Source organism: Sebastes umbrosus, chromosome 11, assembly GCF_015220745.1.
Source record: "Sebastes umbrosus isolate fSebUmb1 chromosome 11, fSebUmb1.pri, whole genome shotgun sequence".
NCBI lineage: Eukaryota > Metazoa > Chordata > Actinopteri > Perciformes > Sebastidae > Sebastes > Sebastes umbrosus.
The window spans coordinates 21,732,293-21,750,747 of record NC_051279.1 but is presented as its reverse complement, the minus strand read 5'-3'; the positions used below and the strand labels follow the sequence as shown (position 1 = coordinate 21,750,747).

Below are 18,455 nucleotides of genomic sequence, written 5' to 3'. Positions count from 1 at the left end.
CAGTGTGTGTTCTGAAAGGAAAGCGAGGGGTTTGCTCATTAGGAGAGATGGGGGGGCGAGGGGGCAGAGCAAAGAAAATACTTAGAAAAGTACCTGCACCTGCACACCAGCCAAATGTATTTTTAGCTAATTCTCCACTGGGTACACACAAGAGTAGAGTGAACGTACACATTTATATCGAAGGACCAGAACAGCTTTGTTACAGCCCAAATTATATAATTTTTTGGAGCATTTTGGAGAGAAATATGACAGAGAGACTGATGGAGAGAGTTAGGTTGAGAGGTGAAGACTGATCTACACCCATAGACTGTATGTAAGACGTGGACGTAGTCACCGTGACGTCACCTTTTGGTTAGTGGACTACCGTTTTGATTTTTAGGTGACCAAAAAGGTTACAATTAAGGAACTGAAAACACACTGTGAAACTCTGAGACTGGACAACGCCATTGTAGCGACCTGTCAATCACAAGGTAGCCACGCCCTAAAGCATACCCTGCTTTATGGTCTATTTGACTCGAAATGGGACCATTTTACTAAATGAACATCATGCTGTATTGAAGAAGACTTGAAACTAGCGATTGAGACCATAAACTCATGTTTACGATGTTTACTGAGGTAATAAATCAAGTGAGAAGTGCAGTAGGGTAATTTTCTCATAGACTTATATACAATCAGACTTCTTTTTGCAACCAGAGGAGTCGCCCCCTGCTGGCTATTAGAAAGAATGCACGTTTAAGGCACTTCCGCATTGGCTTCACTTCTCAGAACCGGAGGAAGCCCACCTACTACACCCACTGCTGAGTACACACTGAGTCTTTTACGTAAACACAAACACCATTCCTTCCTCTGACACACCATAAGTCCCATAAAGCAGCTCACTGGCAAACAACCATTGATATTACTGATAAAATACCTGCTGTCCCCTAAAAACCTGAGGATGATTTAATTATTTATGAAATATATAAGAGGGAATAGGATCATAAAATTCTGCAGCATTAAATTAAATTAAAGCTGTGCTTGATTCAAATTCAACATGAGCAGCCTTGTAGGATTTATTCAATTAATTTATCTTTTACAGCTCCACAAAGATCTGTTGATATTATAAAGCTGAATAATTTTTGGGGTTGATCAGACTCGGTAATCATTTTAAAGTTATTACTTCAGGCTCTGGTAATTTGTGCACTTCTCAAAATAGTGCAATTCTCCAATAAGAAAAGAGTTTCAAACAGCATTTGTGTTTAAATAGGATTCATCTGAATACAGCATGGCCCTGCACAGGATGAGTGGGTATAGAAACTAGATAGATGACGGATCCAACCTTTCCTGACTCATTGTTTATCTGTTTTTGCTGCAGACCGAGAGCGAAAAGCAGTGCTGGAAGCCGGTGCTGGTGGTGGTGACAGAGAAAGACCTGCTGCTGTATGAGAGTCTACCACGAGGCAAAGAGGCCTGGCAGAGCCCTGCACACACTTATCCACTTTTAGCAACACGGTAGGTCCACCACCACGATATGTACCGACATCACAAACATACACAGTATATTACATACATTTACAGTACCTAATAAAATATATATTATGGAGACTCTTGTGTTGTCACAGTAATATGCTTTTCATTTTAAAACCAATACTAAATTTAATATCTATAAAAAAAAAATGATATTCCTCTTCCAATACCATTATCTATCAATCTTTTAGCCACTTTTAGCTACTTTGTGCTCATTTGAATGGTGTAAAACATCTTAACATGCTAAACTACAATGCTGAATACGGTAAACATTACCTGCTAAACACCAGCATGTTAGCATTTTCACTGTGCGCACAGCTTTTACCTTTAAGGTACATTTTGAACAGATAAAAAATGTGTAATTAATTTACAATTAATCACGATTAAATATTTGAATCGATTGACAGCCCTACTTTACACCTCATCCTAACAAACAGTGACCGAGCGAACTCTGGCGAATGGAGCGCGAAAATATATATATTATATATATAATTTATATAGATATAGTACGAGCGATGGTTCAAACAAGCAGCACGTCGCTCAGCCTGTTTGCTGATGCACGGAGCAGATTAGGACATCTTCATTTGGAAAAACTCGTTCGCACCGTGTCAAATTAGGAAGAGGGATGTTGTGCGGCTGTAGATCTTTAGGCTGTGTCTGAAATCAGTCCCTGATTCATTCACTGTTCCCAATGTAATAGAGATAGAGATAATAAATAATCAGGCAGTTTATCATCATCTTGCGTCATCACCAACAGGTGTAATGTTGCACATATGTGATTTTTGCACGTATCAAAAACAACGTATTGCAGTAAGAGTAAGGGTCTACAGCGACGCCAGCTGCTCTTTGAGGCTGTATTTTTCATCAGTGATGCTTTTAGTTTAGCCAGAGTTATTACAAATCACCCTGAGGTCGACATGAATGTCTCTACCAGATTTCAGAGCAATCCATCCATTAGTTGATGAGATATTTCAGTCCGGACCAAAGTGGTGAACCGACAGTGCCATCCCTGTGAGACTTAGCCTTAACCTTGTTGCTTTTGAAGAGACTTTTGCACAGCTTTTGTTATGTCTTTTTTTGCCTTGCCTTTGTTGGCCCAGTAAACAACATATCCGCTCCTTGGTAACAGTTTTGATCACCAGTTTTTATGAAACTTTGCTCAAGATGTGATGAACTGTTTGGTATAAAAACTCCACAGTGAGGGGGAAAAAAACTGATAACACAAGAACGTGTTATCATAAAAAAAGAGTTTTCCTTTCTTACAAAAAGGTGTTTGTGATGACGATATTTTTTTATGTCATAATGACATAAATGTGTTCTCCCTTCCCTATACTACATGACAGTTTATGTGTCTGTGTTAATCCAGTCTGGTCCACTCTGGCCCTGACCGGGGATCGCCGCACTCTGGCACGGAGCTGTTCTTTGCCACTCGGACCGGCACGCGACTCGGCATCGAGACTCACCTGTTCCGGGCCGAGACCACCAAGGATCTGTCCCTGTGGACCAGACACATAGTCAACGGATGTCACGCCTCAGCCGAGATGATCAAAGAAGTCACGACGAGTGAGTACTGATACGTTGCACATAAACATTTAGATTTAGTAACTCAAAGTAGAGATAAAGACTAAGAAACATACACAGTCATACGCTATAAACAGAGACACAAACACAAACATGTAGCTGTGGATGGAGGAGTGAGCAGCACAGGTCACTATGATGCATCCTGAGACGTGTTCAGGCATGCTGCAGCAAAACACATCCAGAGAGAGACTTAAGAATCTCTTCTGCCTGAGGTCCTGCAAGCCTAAAATATAATCTATATCCAGTGCATAAGGCAAAATGTATATACGTGCACTCATACACTAAGATAGGAGAGGGTTTGTGATATAATTTGACAGCCATATGGAAGATGTGGATAAAGCACTTGCTATTTATAGACAGGAATGTGTGTGTGTGTGTGTGTGTGTGCTATTTGGCATTGGGTTTGTCGTCCAGGGAATTCCAACAGAATACCCCCCCATCCTCTCTCTCTCTCTCTCTCTCTCTCTCTCTCTCTCTATCTATCTATCTCTCTCTCTCTCTCTCTCCTTCTTTGCCTCCCTTTCTCTCCAAGCACAAAATGTCCTGGGAACTGCAGTTCTCCCCTGGGTCCCCCTCCTCTCTCCATCTATGATGAACACCGTGCCAAATGAAGTTTCACTTCAGACTCCACTCATATATGAAACAGCGCATGTTTCCAGCAGCAAATGATACACAACCTCAACACTACATCCTCGTTGTCAATGTTGTTTCTGCATCACCAAACTCTTGTTAAAACTCTCCTAAATCTTGTCTTCACCCACCCATTTATCCAGGTGTAAATCTTATGCTGTGATTGGCGTAGCAAGGCTGCATTCACGCCTCAATTTGAATGGAACACTCCCAAGATGTTTGATAAAAATCACATTTTGTGTGTCGCGGTAGTTAGCGAGGAAATGCGAATGTTAAAAGGACATCTTCTTTAATCCCATGACAAAACGCTGTCTAGACCCGAAACAAGCTGCTCAGTATTGACGCGCTGCAGCTGAAGTAAACAGATAAAGTGAAGGGCCCTGCACGCCCCATACTACCACCCACACAGATTATTTCACATATTTTGGATGATTACAGCTCTTCACAGGAGTGTGTGGGACTGTCTTTGATTAACATGTGCCTCATTTTCCTGTTAGCTTTGTGAATATGACATTATTTATCATTCTTATTGGTGCATGGCGTCAGGTACACAGATGTAATTCTCTGCCCAGGTCTAATCAGCTGAGATAAGTGAAAACACCTGTGCCTTTAAAACCTAAATTAACTGATTTATTGGTCACTTAGGGGAGCAAATAGGGAGCAACATTAGCACTAATTAGTATTATTAATTAGCATTAATTTAGCTGCCAAATGCTGTACTAGCATTTGCCACTCAGGCTGGCACACGACTCGGAACTTGGCATTTTGCGGTCTGTTGTTTGGTTCTGGGCAGGTCGGGTACAGAGGGTTTTTTAGAGCTTTTTGACAAAAACACCACCTGCTGTGTCAGAAAACAACACCAATGAGAACCCAAACAGTAAAGTTGCGGCCAAACAATAAGCTGAAAGACGCTGAAATGATTGTTCATATGCACATATAGTCATTTGATGGTAAGTGGACTTGCATTTATATAGCGCTTTTCTAGTCTTCCGAACACTCAAAGCACTTTACACTACATGTCAGCATTTACCCGTTCACACACACATTCATACACTGATGGCCCATCAGGATCTAATCTAAGTAGCCTACTCATTCACACACCAATGGCACAGCCTTTGGGAGCAATTTGGGGTTCAGTATCTTGCCCAAGGACACAGTGACAGGCAGACTGGAGGAGTCGGGGATCGAACCGCCAACCTTTCGATCGATACTGATACTTTGACATGCAGACTGGAGGAGCCAGGGATCGAACCTTCGACCTTCCGATTGGTGGACGACCCGCTCTACCCCTTAGCCACAGCCACCTCATCTATTGTTAAAATACTAAGAGTCTGTACAAAATATCATGGCAATCAACTCAATGGTTTTTGAGGTATTTCAATTTGGACTAAAGTGGTGGATCGACAGACTGCATCACCATTCATAGAGTCAAGACGCTACAATGGGCGAAAATATTTGTTTGCTTTAATTTTGTACTGTAATACTGATTTGGATAGGTCAGTCATCAGGCCAAAAGAATGAGGAAAAATGAGAATGGTTTTGAATCTATATTGCTCTCCACTGAATTTCAGTCCGACATGGATCCCATAACTTTTGTGAAACAGATTGCTGTTAGCACCAAGCCCTCGGTTTCTTGTTATGGAAGTAGAAAAGTAATTTACACTTCCCCGAGAAGGAGTGCGATAATGCATACAAAGTGCATTAACTCATTTTTCAGCAGTTACCACCTGAGGAGTCGTCACGCTGACCTTGTCATCTTTTCATCTGTCTAACATTCTGATAAATCATTGTGATGGTTTATTCACTGTCGAGGCCCGTGATAAAGATTTGCTCTGATGATAGATTAACTCTCAATCACTGGACGGGCAGCAGGCCATTCTTAGAGGGAGTTTAAAGGAGAGAGTAATTTGTTCGGCTCTGAAATCAAATTTCACAGGCGCTTGGCCTGCAGTCATTCTGTTATTATTATGTGCAAGGTGACTTAAACTTTTCAGAGGTCATATTGATATTTTGAGCAATTAGCAGGATAAGGCACTGCCTATCATGTAGTCCCAAGGTTTGAACCCTATTTATGTCTACTGCATATCTGCTCTCCTTGTCTTCTATTGCTTGTATCCCCTCACTGAAGTCTAATCAACCTATCAAGAATCAATAATCTGTTGCACCTGTCTCTGCAGTGTTTCATGTAGCAGAATATACAATAGATCTAGCAGATGGAGTTTGCCCAGTTGTCATTGTGTCGCAGATTCTAATGTTTTTGAGCACTTAAAGGACCAGTGTGTAACAATTAAGGGGATCCACTGGAGTATAATATTAATAAGTATATTTTCTTTAGTGTATAATTACCTGATAATAAGAATTGTTGTGTTTTCGATACCTTAGAATGAGCCGTTTATATCTACATAGGGAGTGGGTCCTCTTCACGGAGTCCGCCATGTTGCACCGCCATGTTTACAGTAGCCCAGAACGGACAAACCAAACTCTGTTAACTTTTCCTGCTTGGGCTGGAGTCAATAAAGTTACTCGCTCCCGTCGCCGTCGCTCTCTCTTTCTCTCTCTTGCTTCACCACTCACTTCCCATGTGCATAACACTCTACGCACTGGCTCTGCTCCAAATCGCGTTTTCACGTGGGCCAACGTAGTTCTCCAACACGCTTGGCACACAGGAGAGGCTTCAGTTGTTTGCAATCTCCTCACCTCACCGCTAGATTCCGCCAGATCGTACACACTGGATCTTTATGGAAATAGTTTATATATAGCCTAAAATATTTTGGGGAATTTGGTTTCTTGCAAAGAGTTAGATGAGAGGATGGATACCAATCTCATGTCTATACGCTTAATTTGAAGCTACAGCCAGCTGTCGGTTACCTTAGCTTAGCTACCTTACCTTTCCATAAAGACTGGAAATGGAGGGAAACAGCTAGCCTGGCTCTGTCCAAAGGAAACAAATCTACCTTCCAGCATCTCCACAGCTCACTAATTAACATGTTATATCCAGTGAACAACATCTGGGGTCGGAAAAGTGAAGCTGATGCGGAAGTACCGTAAACTTGCATTCTTTCTAACAGCCAGCAGGGGGCGACTCCTCTGGTTGCAAAAAGAAGTCTGATTGTATAGAAGTCTATGAGAAAATGATTTCTCACTTGATTTATTACCTCAGTAAACATTGTAAACATGAGTTTATGGTCTCAATCACTAGTTTCAAGTCTCCTTCAATACAGCATGATGTTTATTTAGTGAATTATGGTCCCATTTAGAGTCAAATAGACCATAAAGCAGGGTATGCTTTAGGGCGTGGCTCCCTTGTGATTGACAGGTCGCTACCACAGCGTTGTCCGGTCTGGGAGTTGTCCGTGTTTTCGTCTTACAACTTTAACCCTTTCACAGTGTGTTTTCAGTCCATTAATGTTAATTGTAAGCTTTTTGTCACCTTAAAATGTCCTATTCAGCGTTTCGGTTGTACTTAGCTCCACCCTCTCGTGTCACTTCTGGTTGCAAAGAACCAAGATGGCGACGGCCAAAATGCTGAACCCGAGGCTTCAAAACGGCAGTCCACAAACCAATGGGTGACATCACGGTGACTACGTACAGTCTATAGTTACGTCTCTCTTGTTTAATCTGTACAAAAACCAAAGTGTAAAAACTTCAAATCGGTCGTGATGTTACAGGGGTTGTGTGAGCAGTGACTGTCTTTATGATAAGCTACAGCTGCTCGAAAACCCCAGTACAGCTACTATATGACCCTTGTGTTGACATTGTTTTCTCCACTGTGGTGGCCAGGGTCAAGAATAATCTTCGAACCACTGATTCAAAACATTATTTTATGACCGGCTTCAGATGTTTCTGTTAAAAGTCAGTAATCCCACTTCTCCTGCACACCCACAGTCTTCTCGTTAATGTTGTTGTCAAAGGTGACAGCTGTAAAATTGTCTTAGGGGTCGTTTGGGTCTCCTTAATGAACAGGTAAATAGCTTAATGATGTGGAGCAATTGAGGCAGCAATGTTACCTCAGTGGTTGTGGAGAATTAACACGGCAACCTGCTGTGACACTTGGAAGTTTGGCGCAGTGGGTTGAAATATTTTACTTGCCGTTAATGTCATTTAAAAGTGTAAGACTAATGACAAAGAGTGCCTGTCCCACAATAACCTTTTAGCATTTGCACTTGTCGTTATGGTAACAGAATTAATTTCTCCCTCCTCTCTCTTTCCCTCATTCATTCAGTTCCTCTCTCTGTCTCTCCGTGTTATCACTCTCTGCCCCTCCTGTCTTTTCCACTCGCTGTCAGGCAGAAAGAAGGGCTTTTGTTGCAGCCTGAAAAGCCCCTCTGTGTGTGTATGATTGTGTGTGTGTGTGTGTGTGTGTGTGTGTGTGTGTATTCTGGTGGGAAACCCTACTTGCCCCGCAGATCAAGGCTCTCAGGTGAAAGAGTAGAGTTTCAGGTCTAATTTTCGCTCCTGAACACAACAAAAGCCGCGCCACTCTTTGCCCCATTTACAACTGTTATGCCATTAGGGAGACATTTGTCCTGCCAGATTGTTTATACATCATTAGAATAATGTTACACATTATGCGACTCATTTTTCATCATGAATGGGATGTCTTCAGGGTTATGGAGGATATTACACTGTACATCTGTGTGTGCGTGCGTGTGTGTGTGTGTGTGCGCCTCATTTTTCTATTTGATTTGCAGTGTGCTTCTTATCAACATTACTTCCTGAAGTTGTATCAACACACCTCTGTTGTGTAAGTGTGTTCCACAGTTGATAAGGAGAGGAGAAATTACTGTAATATATTGCTCAGCTCCTGTGTGGAAAACCCACATTAGCACTTCCTGCTGTAGGAAGGACATCAGAGGCCTGTATTACGAAGCGAGTTCAACATACCCAGAGTATCTTCTCTTTACCTGGCTTAACTAACCCTAACAAACGCGATCATCACGCTAACTGGTCCTACGACGGTGGGTATCAACTCGGTAAATCAACCCAGGGTTTCTCAATCTGGCTATGAGCGCGTTCAAATAAAGGGTCGGTGTTTGCAGCATGTCACCAATTGCATACATGACAAGTCTACTGACAGCAGAGCGGCATTTTCTTTACAAAGGAAGAGCAAACTATAATATAAGACAAATAAGAAGAAGTTAAACACATAATCAAACTAAAATTTAAACAGAAATTAAAATTCCAGTCTATTACCTAGTCAAGCAGCTGATGATTTGGGCTCTGACTCCATGCTGGTGGTCTTGTGTTGCTTTCTAAACTCCCACATTAAAGTGCTAATTACCGCCTCTTTTTACAGCTGGCTGCTAATTGGCAGTCAACCTAACAGGACCCACCTTTGTGGCAGTTTGTAATTGTGAATAAGTCCTTTCTGAGTGAGAGTGCTGTTCATTATTTTGTCTCTTTGCTGAATCACAGTGAGAAAATGGGCTTTCAAAAAAGGTTAAAATATGCAGAACATAAATGAGATGCAAAACAATAACAGAAAGTCAATTTAGCATGCGTTTCTATGACTTGATTACATTGTTAAGTACAACTAAACCTGCTACTCTGTGCAGGGTAAATTAAACTGACAAAAAATATTTGCCTTTGACCGTAGTCGTGTGTGTTAGCCTACTGTGTACATATTTACCAACCTTGGTTCCGTAATCGCCTTCAGCTAGAGAGACGAACGAGGAAGGGATTTAGATGTGTATAGGGTGATTAGCGTGGTTTGACTGACAACGTGGTTAAGTAATCAGAAAACGCAGGCCACAGAGAGCGTATATATATAACCACACATGCATAGCTATTCTATAGCCCACAGAGAGAGAAGACACACATCATATATGCATCTCCATGTCTGCAAGATAGAAAATACACTCATTTTCCTCACCAGCTTAGAGGCATTACACACACACATACACTCACTGTCATGTGTACACCCATGCAAACACACACTCCCCTCCCTGTACATGCAATACACACACATCCTGCTAAGGCTGTCAGCAAACAATGGAAAGATAACAACTCTCTTCTCGCTCAGCATCTCTTTGTCACACAAACACGCCGCCCGATAGATCAGATGTCGTCAACAGAGAGGAGCTTATTTTGTAAATGAAGTTTTGAGCGTGCAGGGGGCTGGCAGAGCGAGGGAAACTCTGCTGTCAAGGCACTGAAAAATAAGACTAAATGCAGCTAGATCACACTGTGTGGGGACGTGACAGGTTTGTCATTAAAGCAGAGGAAAGTGATGCGTAAATTGGGAGAGTAGATAAAGATAGCACACTCTGCTTTCAGCCGGGCGCATGCTGTGAGGAGAGACTGATGAAAAATGATGTAGAACTGATACAGTGTGGGTCGGTCTCCACGTGAAGAGAGTAGTCTGTCACTGAAATATGGTTAATATTAGTGTGTAAAAGAGGATGAGTTAGAACACAGTGGAGATTTGACAACATGACAGAACTGTACAATCTAACTATAAAACGAGGAATCTCTGTCCGTCTGTCTGTCCGTCTGTCTGTCCGTCTGTCTGTGTGTCCTTCACATATCTCGAGAACCGCTCATCCGATTGATATCACACTTGGCATGTGTATTGCTCAGGACCCAAAAGGAGCGCAGTATCAATTTGATGGTGGCGCAATATCAATGTACTTTATTTTTTGGCCAGTAACTTATAAATCGTAATCCTCAGATACAAAATTCCAATAAGCCACGCCAATAGCGTCTAGATTGATTTTCTACCATTTTGAATCGTGTCCAAATCTGATTTTTGCCACTGCTCCGACAAGAGCGATCATCATCAAATTTGGTTCAAAACATCTCCAGACCGAGCTGGAAAAGTTACTTCTTAGATTGTTGAAGTTCCATACCATGTTGCTGTAGCTGGCATTCAAAGTTAGCTCAAATGCTGTGGGCAGGGCTTATATTACAAAAAATGTCATATCTCCTGAACGCTTTGTGCCATTGCAACCCCATTTGAGGGATATGTGTAGATATGATGTCTGAGTGTCCATGACATATTTGGTGCCAAATAGGTGGCACTGTAGCAGCACCATCTAACTATAAAGGAAGGAGTCTGTCTGTGTATGTATGTATGACTGTCCTTTGCATATCTCACCGTTCATCCAATCAACTTCAAACTTGGCGGGTACAAGCAGCCATACCGCGGCACTGCTCTAGTATATTTAAGAAGAACCTAAATTTACCCTCAGTTGCCAGTTTATTAGGTGCACCTAGCTAAAAGTAATGGTGCGTAAGAGGTGTCTCTAATATTTAGTCTGGCCTCATTGATATAAATGGGGAGAACAAAATATTAGCAATACCTCTTAGTAAAACACAGTACATCTACAGCATGAGCAGTAAATTACTAAAATGTTGAATCAACACAGTTTAATAAAACCTGAACATTATAACCTTCATGAAGAACAGATGTATTGTTATATCATTAGTGTATCATTAGTTTTAGCTCTGATAACAGAGAGTAAACGCCTCTTGAACTTCATCACGATAACAGTAATTGTCCATGTTCTTAGTATTTCTATTATCTATGGAAGCACCAGTATAGCACAGTATGCTCATAGTAGGGCCGACCAAAAATTCAGTCAATATTCAACATGTATTTATAGACTTACAGTGGAAATGTATCGTGTTATTTTTATTGCTTTACAAAATTCTGTTTGTCAAAAATTAATGCGTTTGAGCAAATTGTAATTAAAAACTAATAAAATAAGTAATTTAAGTTTTTGTTTTACATGTGAGAAGAGCTGAATGTCTCTTGAATAAGATGAAAAAGAGACTGTATATCGATGTGATCCATCTTAGAACAAAAAATTGAAGCACTTTGTACAAACATCCAACCTGGTAACATAACACATTAATCATACTGAATGGGGCCCTGCCCTGCCAGTACAAGCCAACACTCAGCACTTAAGTCATTGGACAATAGAAAATGTATATCCTCCCTAAAAGTAAGGACAGGAGGTTTTCCAAGGACAGAGATGCTATATCATTTTTTAAGTCCACAATATGCATTTAAAGGTGTACTGCTACTTACATAAAAGTCTGTGATTTAAAGTCTTAATTTGACTTCTCATTGTAATGAATCATTCTATAATGCATGTACCAGATGATTACAATTCTGACTTGCACTTTAACTCTTATTTCTGTCATCCACACATTATTAATACTGGGAAAACAAGAAGATTTGTTCAGATTTGAGCATCTCGTTGCTAACAATCAAAAATGAAAGTGGCAATAGACAACTTATCAAAGACAACAGGATCACTTTCCGTTTTCCTCAGAGCCGACTAGGCCTACTAGCAACAAATTTAGTGACTTATTCATGAGGGAAAAAGCAAGAAATATATCAAGTATAATATATTTAACGTTTTGCAAAATGAATGCACGATAATGTCACCAATATGTAAATGAGCGTATGTGCGTACCCTGGAAAAGCGTTGGCACACTGCGTTTTGTTTCCACAGTTACTTTGGTTGTTCCGCTACTTTCCGCTACTGGGGGATTAACTACAAAGAACTTACATTGATACTCTTTGGTAACTGGGAATATCTACCGATAGCTACCGGGTTAAACAAAAGCGCTATCCTCTTCCTGTTTTGGTCGCGAAATAGTTGACTCACTTCCTTCGTGCCATAAATGGAGCCTTCTTTTTTTTGCGGGAGATCGTACCCGGTGGCAGGCAGAATTGCATAGTGAAAACGAGGCTTATTGGGAACCAATCCAAACGCTGATGGTGTCATTATTGTGCAATCAACATTTACTTTATACTGATAAGTTAAATTAAAAAGCGTGTCTATTGCCAATTTAAAATATCCTGTCTATTTATATTCCAGGTTGTCTATACCAGAGCCAGGAGTGCCGGCTGGTGATTCACTACGAACAGGGCTTCTCTGTGCTGGCTGACCCCAAACTGGGAGACGGGGAAAATGGGGAGGAGAGAGGGGCTCACACGCCCACCAGGACCCGGGTGCTCCTCTCCTACCCCTACGAAAAACTAAAGATGTCTTCAGATGATGGAGTTCGCATGCTCTTCCTTGACTTTGGAGGGAAGGAGGGGGAGATTGTGAGTGTTTCCTTTTTTTAAAGCGTTGTCTTTTGACACAAAATGTAACAAGATGCTCTCTGAAAGACCTTTTCAAACTTGGCAACATAAACATTGTAAATGGGCCCCTTTGCATCTCCTGTTGCAATGTTTGTTAATGCAGTAATAGGAAGTAAACTTGGACCAAAGCTGTTACCCTAGCAACATTATTCTGTGTATAAATAGCAGGGCTGTCAAAGCAGGGTTTGCGAAACGGCGAACACTGAACTGTGTTTTTTTTACTAAGTACCACCATACTGTAGTTGGATAGCAGTCATTATTGGGTTAATTCATCCGTTCAAATTAAATTACCGCCGATACGGCGTGATGTCCGCAGCTAACTATCACCAGCTGATCTACCGAGCTTCCGGTAAGTACGTATGTGCGATTTGAGACAGCACTACCCTGTCGAAATTCACGCACTACGCAAGTACATAGTGTGCAGTGTACTACATTGAAGTGTACTTATGGAAGTATCCGAATTGAGACACAGCATATAATATGTCTATGAATTTTGAATTTGAACATATCATGTCATATATAATATTTAATTATTTTGCTACATTTATTCTTCGCAATTTTAAAATTAACAGTGACAGCCTTCTCATTTTTCTCCAAACTATAAGACAAAAATATTTCAAATATTTAATACAATCCAAATAATTGCACTCAGTCATTTCCCCATTTCAAGTTAAGCCGAGTTTAAAATGTTCTTCTTTAAGCCTTCATATTAATAACTGCTTTTTTGGTTTTTGATTTTCAAGTCTAACTGATGGAAAAAGAAAAAATCAATATCAAAAGCTTACTTTGCTGTGGTGGTGTACATCTCGGTACAATAACTAGAACAAGTTCATACCCACTCTCAGGGGGTTTCAGGAGGCCTTCTGGGAAATGAAGCCAAACACAAAGTGGAGACAGGCAGAGGAAAAGTGGTATGGCAGAAAGTAAATTACAGTACTTCATCATGAAATAACGAACTTCACACCTAGGTCTTAACAGGTAAGAGCGTTCGGAGAGTGGAATTTTCTTTAAAAATAGCCTGCCTGCCACTTACTCTAAGAGTTTTAATCTGTTTACACCACTCAACAGCTCACTGTATGGAGGTCCAGGTGGCCACAGTCAAAGTTATCACTGTGTAAACCTGAAAGTACAATCACTACCACTCGCACTACCCCCATTACTCCTGCTGTTCAGTTTGTAACCTCCTGGATTTTATTTGACAGTAATGATATGAATATTAATGTCGGTGTCGGAGGATGAGATATAGTTACCGTCCCTTGACACTTTTACAAACTGTTGTTACCCAGAAACACAACATTAATGTTTCATCATTCATAAAGCCTTAGCACTGTGGAAAATAAAGTGACAGTGAAAACTAAAATATTTACTCTCATGGGATTTAGAAATTGGAAACTGAGATGCCTTCTATCGACGCCTCGAACTGTCTGTACAATGGGCCACATAACAGCTCCGTATAAAACTTCTGTCAGATACGCTCATGTTTCACGGCTCACATTATGCTGAAGGCAAACAAGCAAAGACTTTGGCGCTTTGATTCAAACCCCTTCTGTTGGCTACCTTAGCAGAACAGATTTTGGTGTCTGTAGAATTTCTGAATCCCAACACAGTCAAAGACGAGGCTTTATAAAATCCCAAGGCACTCCCGGATGTGGCTGATGGCTCATTAGCTCAACATTTGAAAGTGGAATCAGCTGGGCTTTTTTTTAAAGTGTTAACTATACTGTCATTGGTTGGCAGGGACTATGTAGATCTAATTTTGTCACAGAAATTGACAAGTTCATCTCCCCGATGCAGACAATGTATGTCTAGAGCTTGCATAAAGCCAAACCACTGGTTGTGGTTTAGAAAACTAAAATTATATCCACACCTCTACTGTGGTTGATCAGCAAGGCAAAGGAAAGAACATCGTCGCTACTGTAGCAGCTCTGTGAAGCTGTGCTAAATATTAACATGCTGATGTTTAGCAGGTAGCCTACAATGTTGACCATTTTTACCATCTCAGTTTAACGTGCTAATATTTGCTAATTAGCACTAAACACAAAGTACAACTGAGGCTGACACGAATGTCATATTTTAGCAGGTCATAAACCAAAGTACTGGACAAATTTAAAGGGAAAATTCACCACCTTTTATCCCGGACGAGCCCCCAACTGTTACGACCCCACTTAAGGCTAGGGGAGGGGAGAGTAACAATGAAAAGTAAAACCGGGTGGAAAAGAGGAAATTAGGATAACGGAGGTTGATGAAACAAAAAAGAATGTTTATTTACTAACAGAACCAAAACTGACCACTACACAACTTAAAGTACTTAACTAAAACACAAGTTTACTGACAACATGAGACGGCTAGCGAAATAGAATAACACCTCCTCGAGCGAGGAATGGCGCAAAATCTCTCCATACCCGCACAACCCTGGACTGCGGAACTGGCACACTGGCCCCGCTGTCAGTGCTGACGGTAAATGTAGTCCACTGAAGAAATAAATTCCCCAGTGTGTGCTATATTGACCGGGAAAACTTGGTTCTCCTGCTGCGGCGCCGTGCTGGCTGTGCCTGCATGCATTACGAGTGCGAGCAGTGAGTTTGCTACGTTACACAAGCTCTCTTAGCTTTCCTAGTCTGATAAATAAACAGAATAAACTCACAAAATGTCAATAAAGGAAATATTCTTAAACCCTAAACAGAAAAATACATCCATACACCTTCTGAATTCAAGTTTCTCTTTTAACACCAAACTAAGACAGGCTTGTCTTGTTAACTCATCATGAAACACACTTCATTCAAACTGGACACAAATGAAAGAAAACTCATCAAAACCATCTTGGTTAGTCTTTCCACTTTTCCAACAATCAGTAACTCTGGTTTGATCGAAATAAATCTTGAATTCACAGAGTAAGCTGTGAAAATATGCCAGCTCTCCACGCCGTTTTTCCCCGACTGTATCTTCCCTGCCATGCCGGTGGCCCGCTGAACATCTGCCCCACCGCAGTGACTCGTTGGCGGCTCTCACTCCTTCATTGGAGGCAGACCGTTAAATTAGCAAATTACAATAGCAAAAATCACCCTAGCTAGTCTTGGTTGTATTTTCCAGTTTATCTTCGGGATCCTGAAGAAGGTCTCCAGCACACCTCTGTACGAGTGAGGAGGAAAACTTTCATGCAGAGCACACACGGCTCGCTCTCTCTGGGTTGTTGTAGGTGACAGCATTCAACAAAAAACTGTCCATGCTGACATTAATTACAGCAGAATGATTCAGTCTCTGTTGGCATTGGCGGGCAATTTGAGCAAAGGCTCCACTAGTCGGTATTTGCTCCCGGCAGCTCAAGTTCTGGAGGGTCCCCACCGGCCATATCCTCCTCCATATCCCACCGCAGCAGCAGCCTTGAGCAGCCTCTCTCCGGCTGAATACGGCTGAATATCCAAGTCAGCAAATTCACTGTAAAAATCGTTGTCCATTATATCCTATGCAATCATATGATGGAAACGTAACTAGTTTGCAATACAAGCAAAGAGAACAAGAAAGTTTTTCACACTTTATCCCTAACTCAGATAGATAGAGATAGGGTTGAAAATCAGCAAATTTTCCCTTTAAGTTTTGATGTGATAACGCTGGATGAAAAGTTTAGGGATCACCAAAGTTATTACAATTCATCCTGAGGGGTCATGAATACCTGTACCAATCCACCCAGTAGTTGTTGAGACATTTCACTCGACAACTTTTAGCTGAACCATAAATGTAAAACCTGCTGTTGCTTTAGCGGAAAATTCAGGGGATCACCAAAGTCAGTAGGATTCATTCATCCTTTGGCCGCCATGGATATCTGTACCAAATTCCAAACAAAGCAAAGCAAACCATCTAATAGTGGGGAAATATTTCAGTCTGGACCAATGTGTTGGACCGACTGACATTGCCACTACCAAAGCCACACTAAAAAAACTCACTTCATTTATCACACCTCCTAAAAATCTGACATTTGTGGACCAATAATGATGTAGGTGACGTCTACTCATATTTCATTGCACTGGGTTTGCTGGAGATGAGGTAGCCTCTAAAACGTCCCGAGTGTTAAATATGACCAACTAAACAGTAGTCTAAGTGTGAATTTATAGGTTAAATTTCCCTATAGGCCGAAGGAACAGGATGTGAGTCATAGTACTGCTGTTGATTCAGGCTATGAACAGAGCTTTGTTCACAGTGATGTGCTGCGTGTGTGTGTTTGTGCAGTGCTTAGCTCCAGCTAGGTCTTGTCTAATCCTTGCCTCATGGGGAACTGTTGCCTGTGTAGTTAGTTCTGAATATACTTTTATGATTTTATGTGCTTTACAAACTCTTTTTCTTTTCCTTACCTCCCCTGCCTCTTCCCCTCTCTGTCATCCCTTCGGCTCTAATGAATTCTCACATCTTTTAGTCATATTCTCTCTTCTTTACTCCTGTCAAGTTTTTGCATTAGTCTGTCTTGTTCTTCTTTTAAAAATTCTGCTGTTTGCCCTTTCCTCCTCCAGCAACTGGACCTCCACTCGTGTCCGAAGCCGATCGTCTTCATCCTCCACTCCTTCCTCTCTGCTAAGATCGCCCGGCTGGGTCTGATGGCCTGACCTCTCTAAATGGGACGCTTCATCTCCTTTGAAAACAGAAATCCACCTTGTTTTTCCACCTCTCTGCAGCCCGCATGCAGCAGTACACCACGTCAAACTCCTTCAGTCGGGGACCCAAGCTGAGTGAATGTAGCCTCTATGTGGAAATTGACCTTTTTTGGAGTCTCCAACTCCAAGTTAATGAAACACTGGAGAAACCAATTCAGGTTGGTTTTGCTTTGAATGAAATGGACTGATGTTTTTAGGGGGATAAACCCTCCATTTAAGGGCTGCATGGACTGAAGTGTTGACTGAAGAACCACAGAAGAAAACATGGACAGGACTAGAAGCAGAGGGATGATATATACAGACAAGAGGGACACAGATTGGGCATTACTGTCACGTCCAGGATTTGAAGGACTGGACACGTGCGGCACGGTTGAGATGGATTCACTTTTAATTCAATCAAAATGTAATAGCAAACTGCCTTCCATTTACCAATCATATAATTTATTCACCATTAGCTCTGAAGGGACATTCTGAATTTCACTCGGGTCATTTTTCTTCACCAAACACTTGACACACTGTGGAACAACTTTATGCATCCGTCTTTGTTAGCGTCACCCTGAATTGTCTTGTTAGCGGTGTCAGCATTCATCATTGAAACCGACGGGTACAATCATCCGCACAGTTTCCCACAATGTGACAGCTGACTCAATCCAATTCAAAATATCACAGTATTCTTTTAACAGGTTGCATACTGTGACCATCCGGTGGTCAAAGTATTTCAGTGTTTGACTGATTTGACAGTGATTTGAAGTCAGTTCTAACAGTTCTAAAAAAATTGCAGTGGCTTCAATGAACATGAATTATAATTATAGACAAGCATTCAGATTCTTTTATCACATTTAAACTACATGTATTGGATATCACTCAAAACGTTTGGGGATCCAGGTGGCATTTACTGTTGTGCTTCTGATAACTTCAGTTTCCACAGAAGGACTAGTATTACAAGCTTATGATAAGATTAAAGATGCATATGTTTAATTTATCCCTAACCGTAC

At 41.2% G+C, this 18,455-nt stretch overlaps 1 protein-coding gene across 2 annotated transcripts in view; it reads left to right on the top strand.

Annotated features, from left to right (window-relative positions):
- sntb1 (syntrophin, basic 1) overlaps window positions 1-18,221 on the top strand; it is a 45,255-nt gene extending 27,034 nt beyond the window's left edge. The window contains exons 5-9 of one of the 2 annotated variants that reach the window (XM_037784703.1): window positions 1,355-1,491; window positions 2,873-3,069; window positions 12,549-12,778; window positions 13,663-13,795; window positions 17,320-18,221. In XM_037784703.1, the coding sequence (XP_037640631.1) occupies window positions 1,355-1,491; window positions 2,873-3,069; window positions 12,549-12,778; window positions 13,663-13,764 (666 nt within the window). In that variant the 3' untranslated portion in view covers window positions 13,765-13,795; window positions 17,320-18,221. The remainder of the gene's footprint in view (window positions 1-1,354; window positions 1,492-2,872; window positions 3,070-12,548; window positions 12,779-13,662; window positions 13,796-17,319) is intronic. The other variant, XM_037784705.1, reaches the window with a different exon arrangement.
- The last annotated feature ends 234 nt before the right edge of the window (window positions 18,222-18,455 follow it).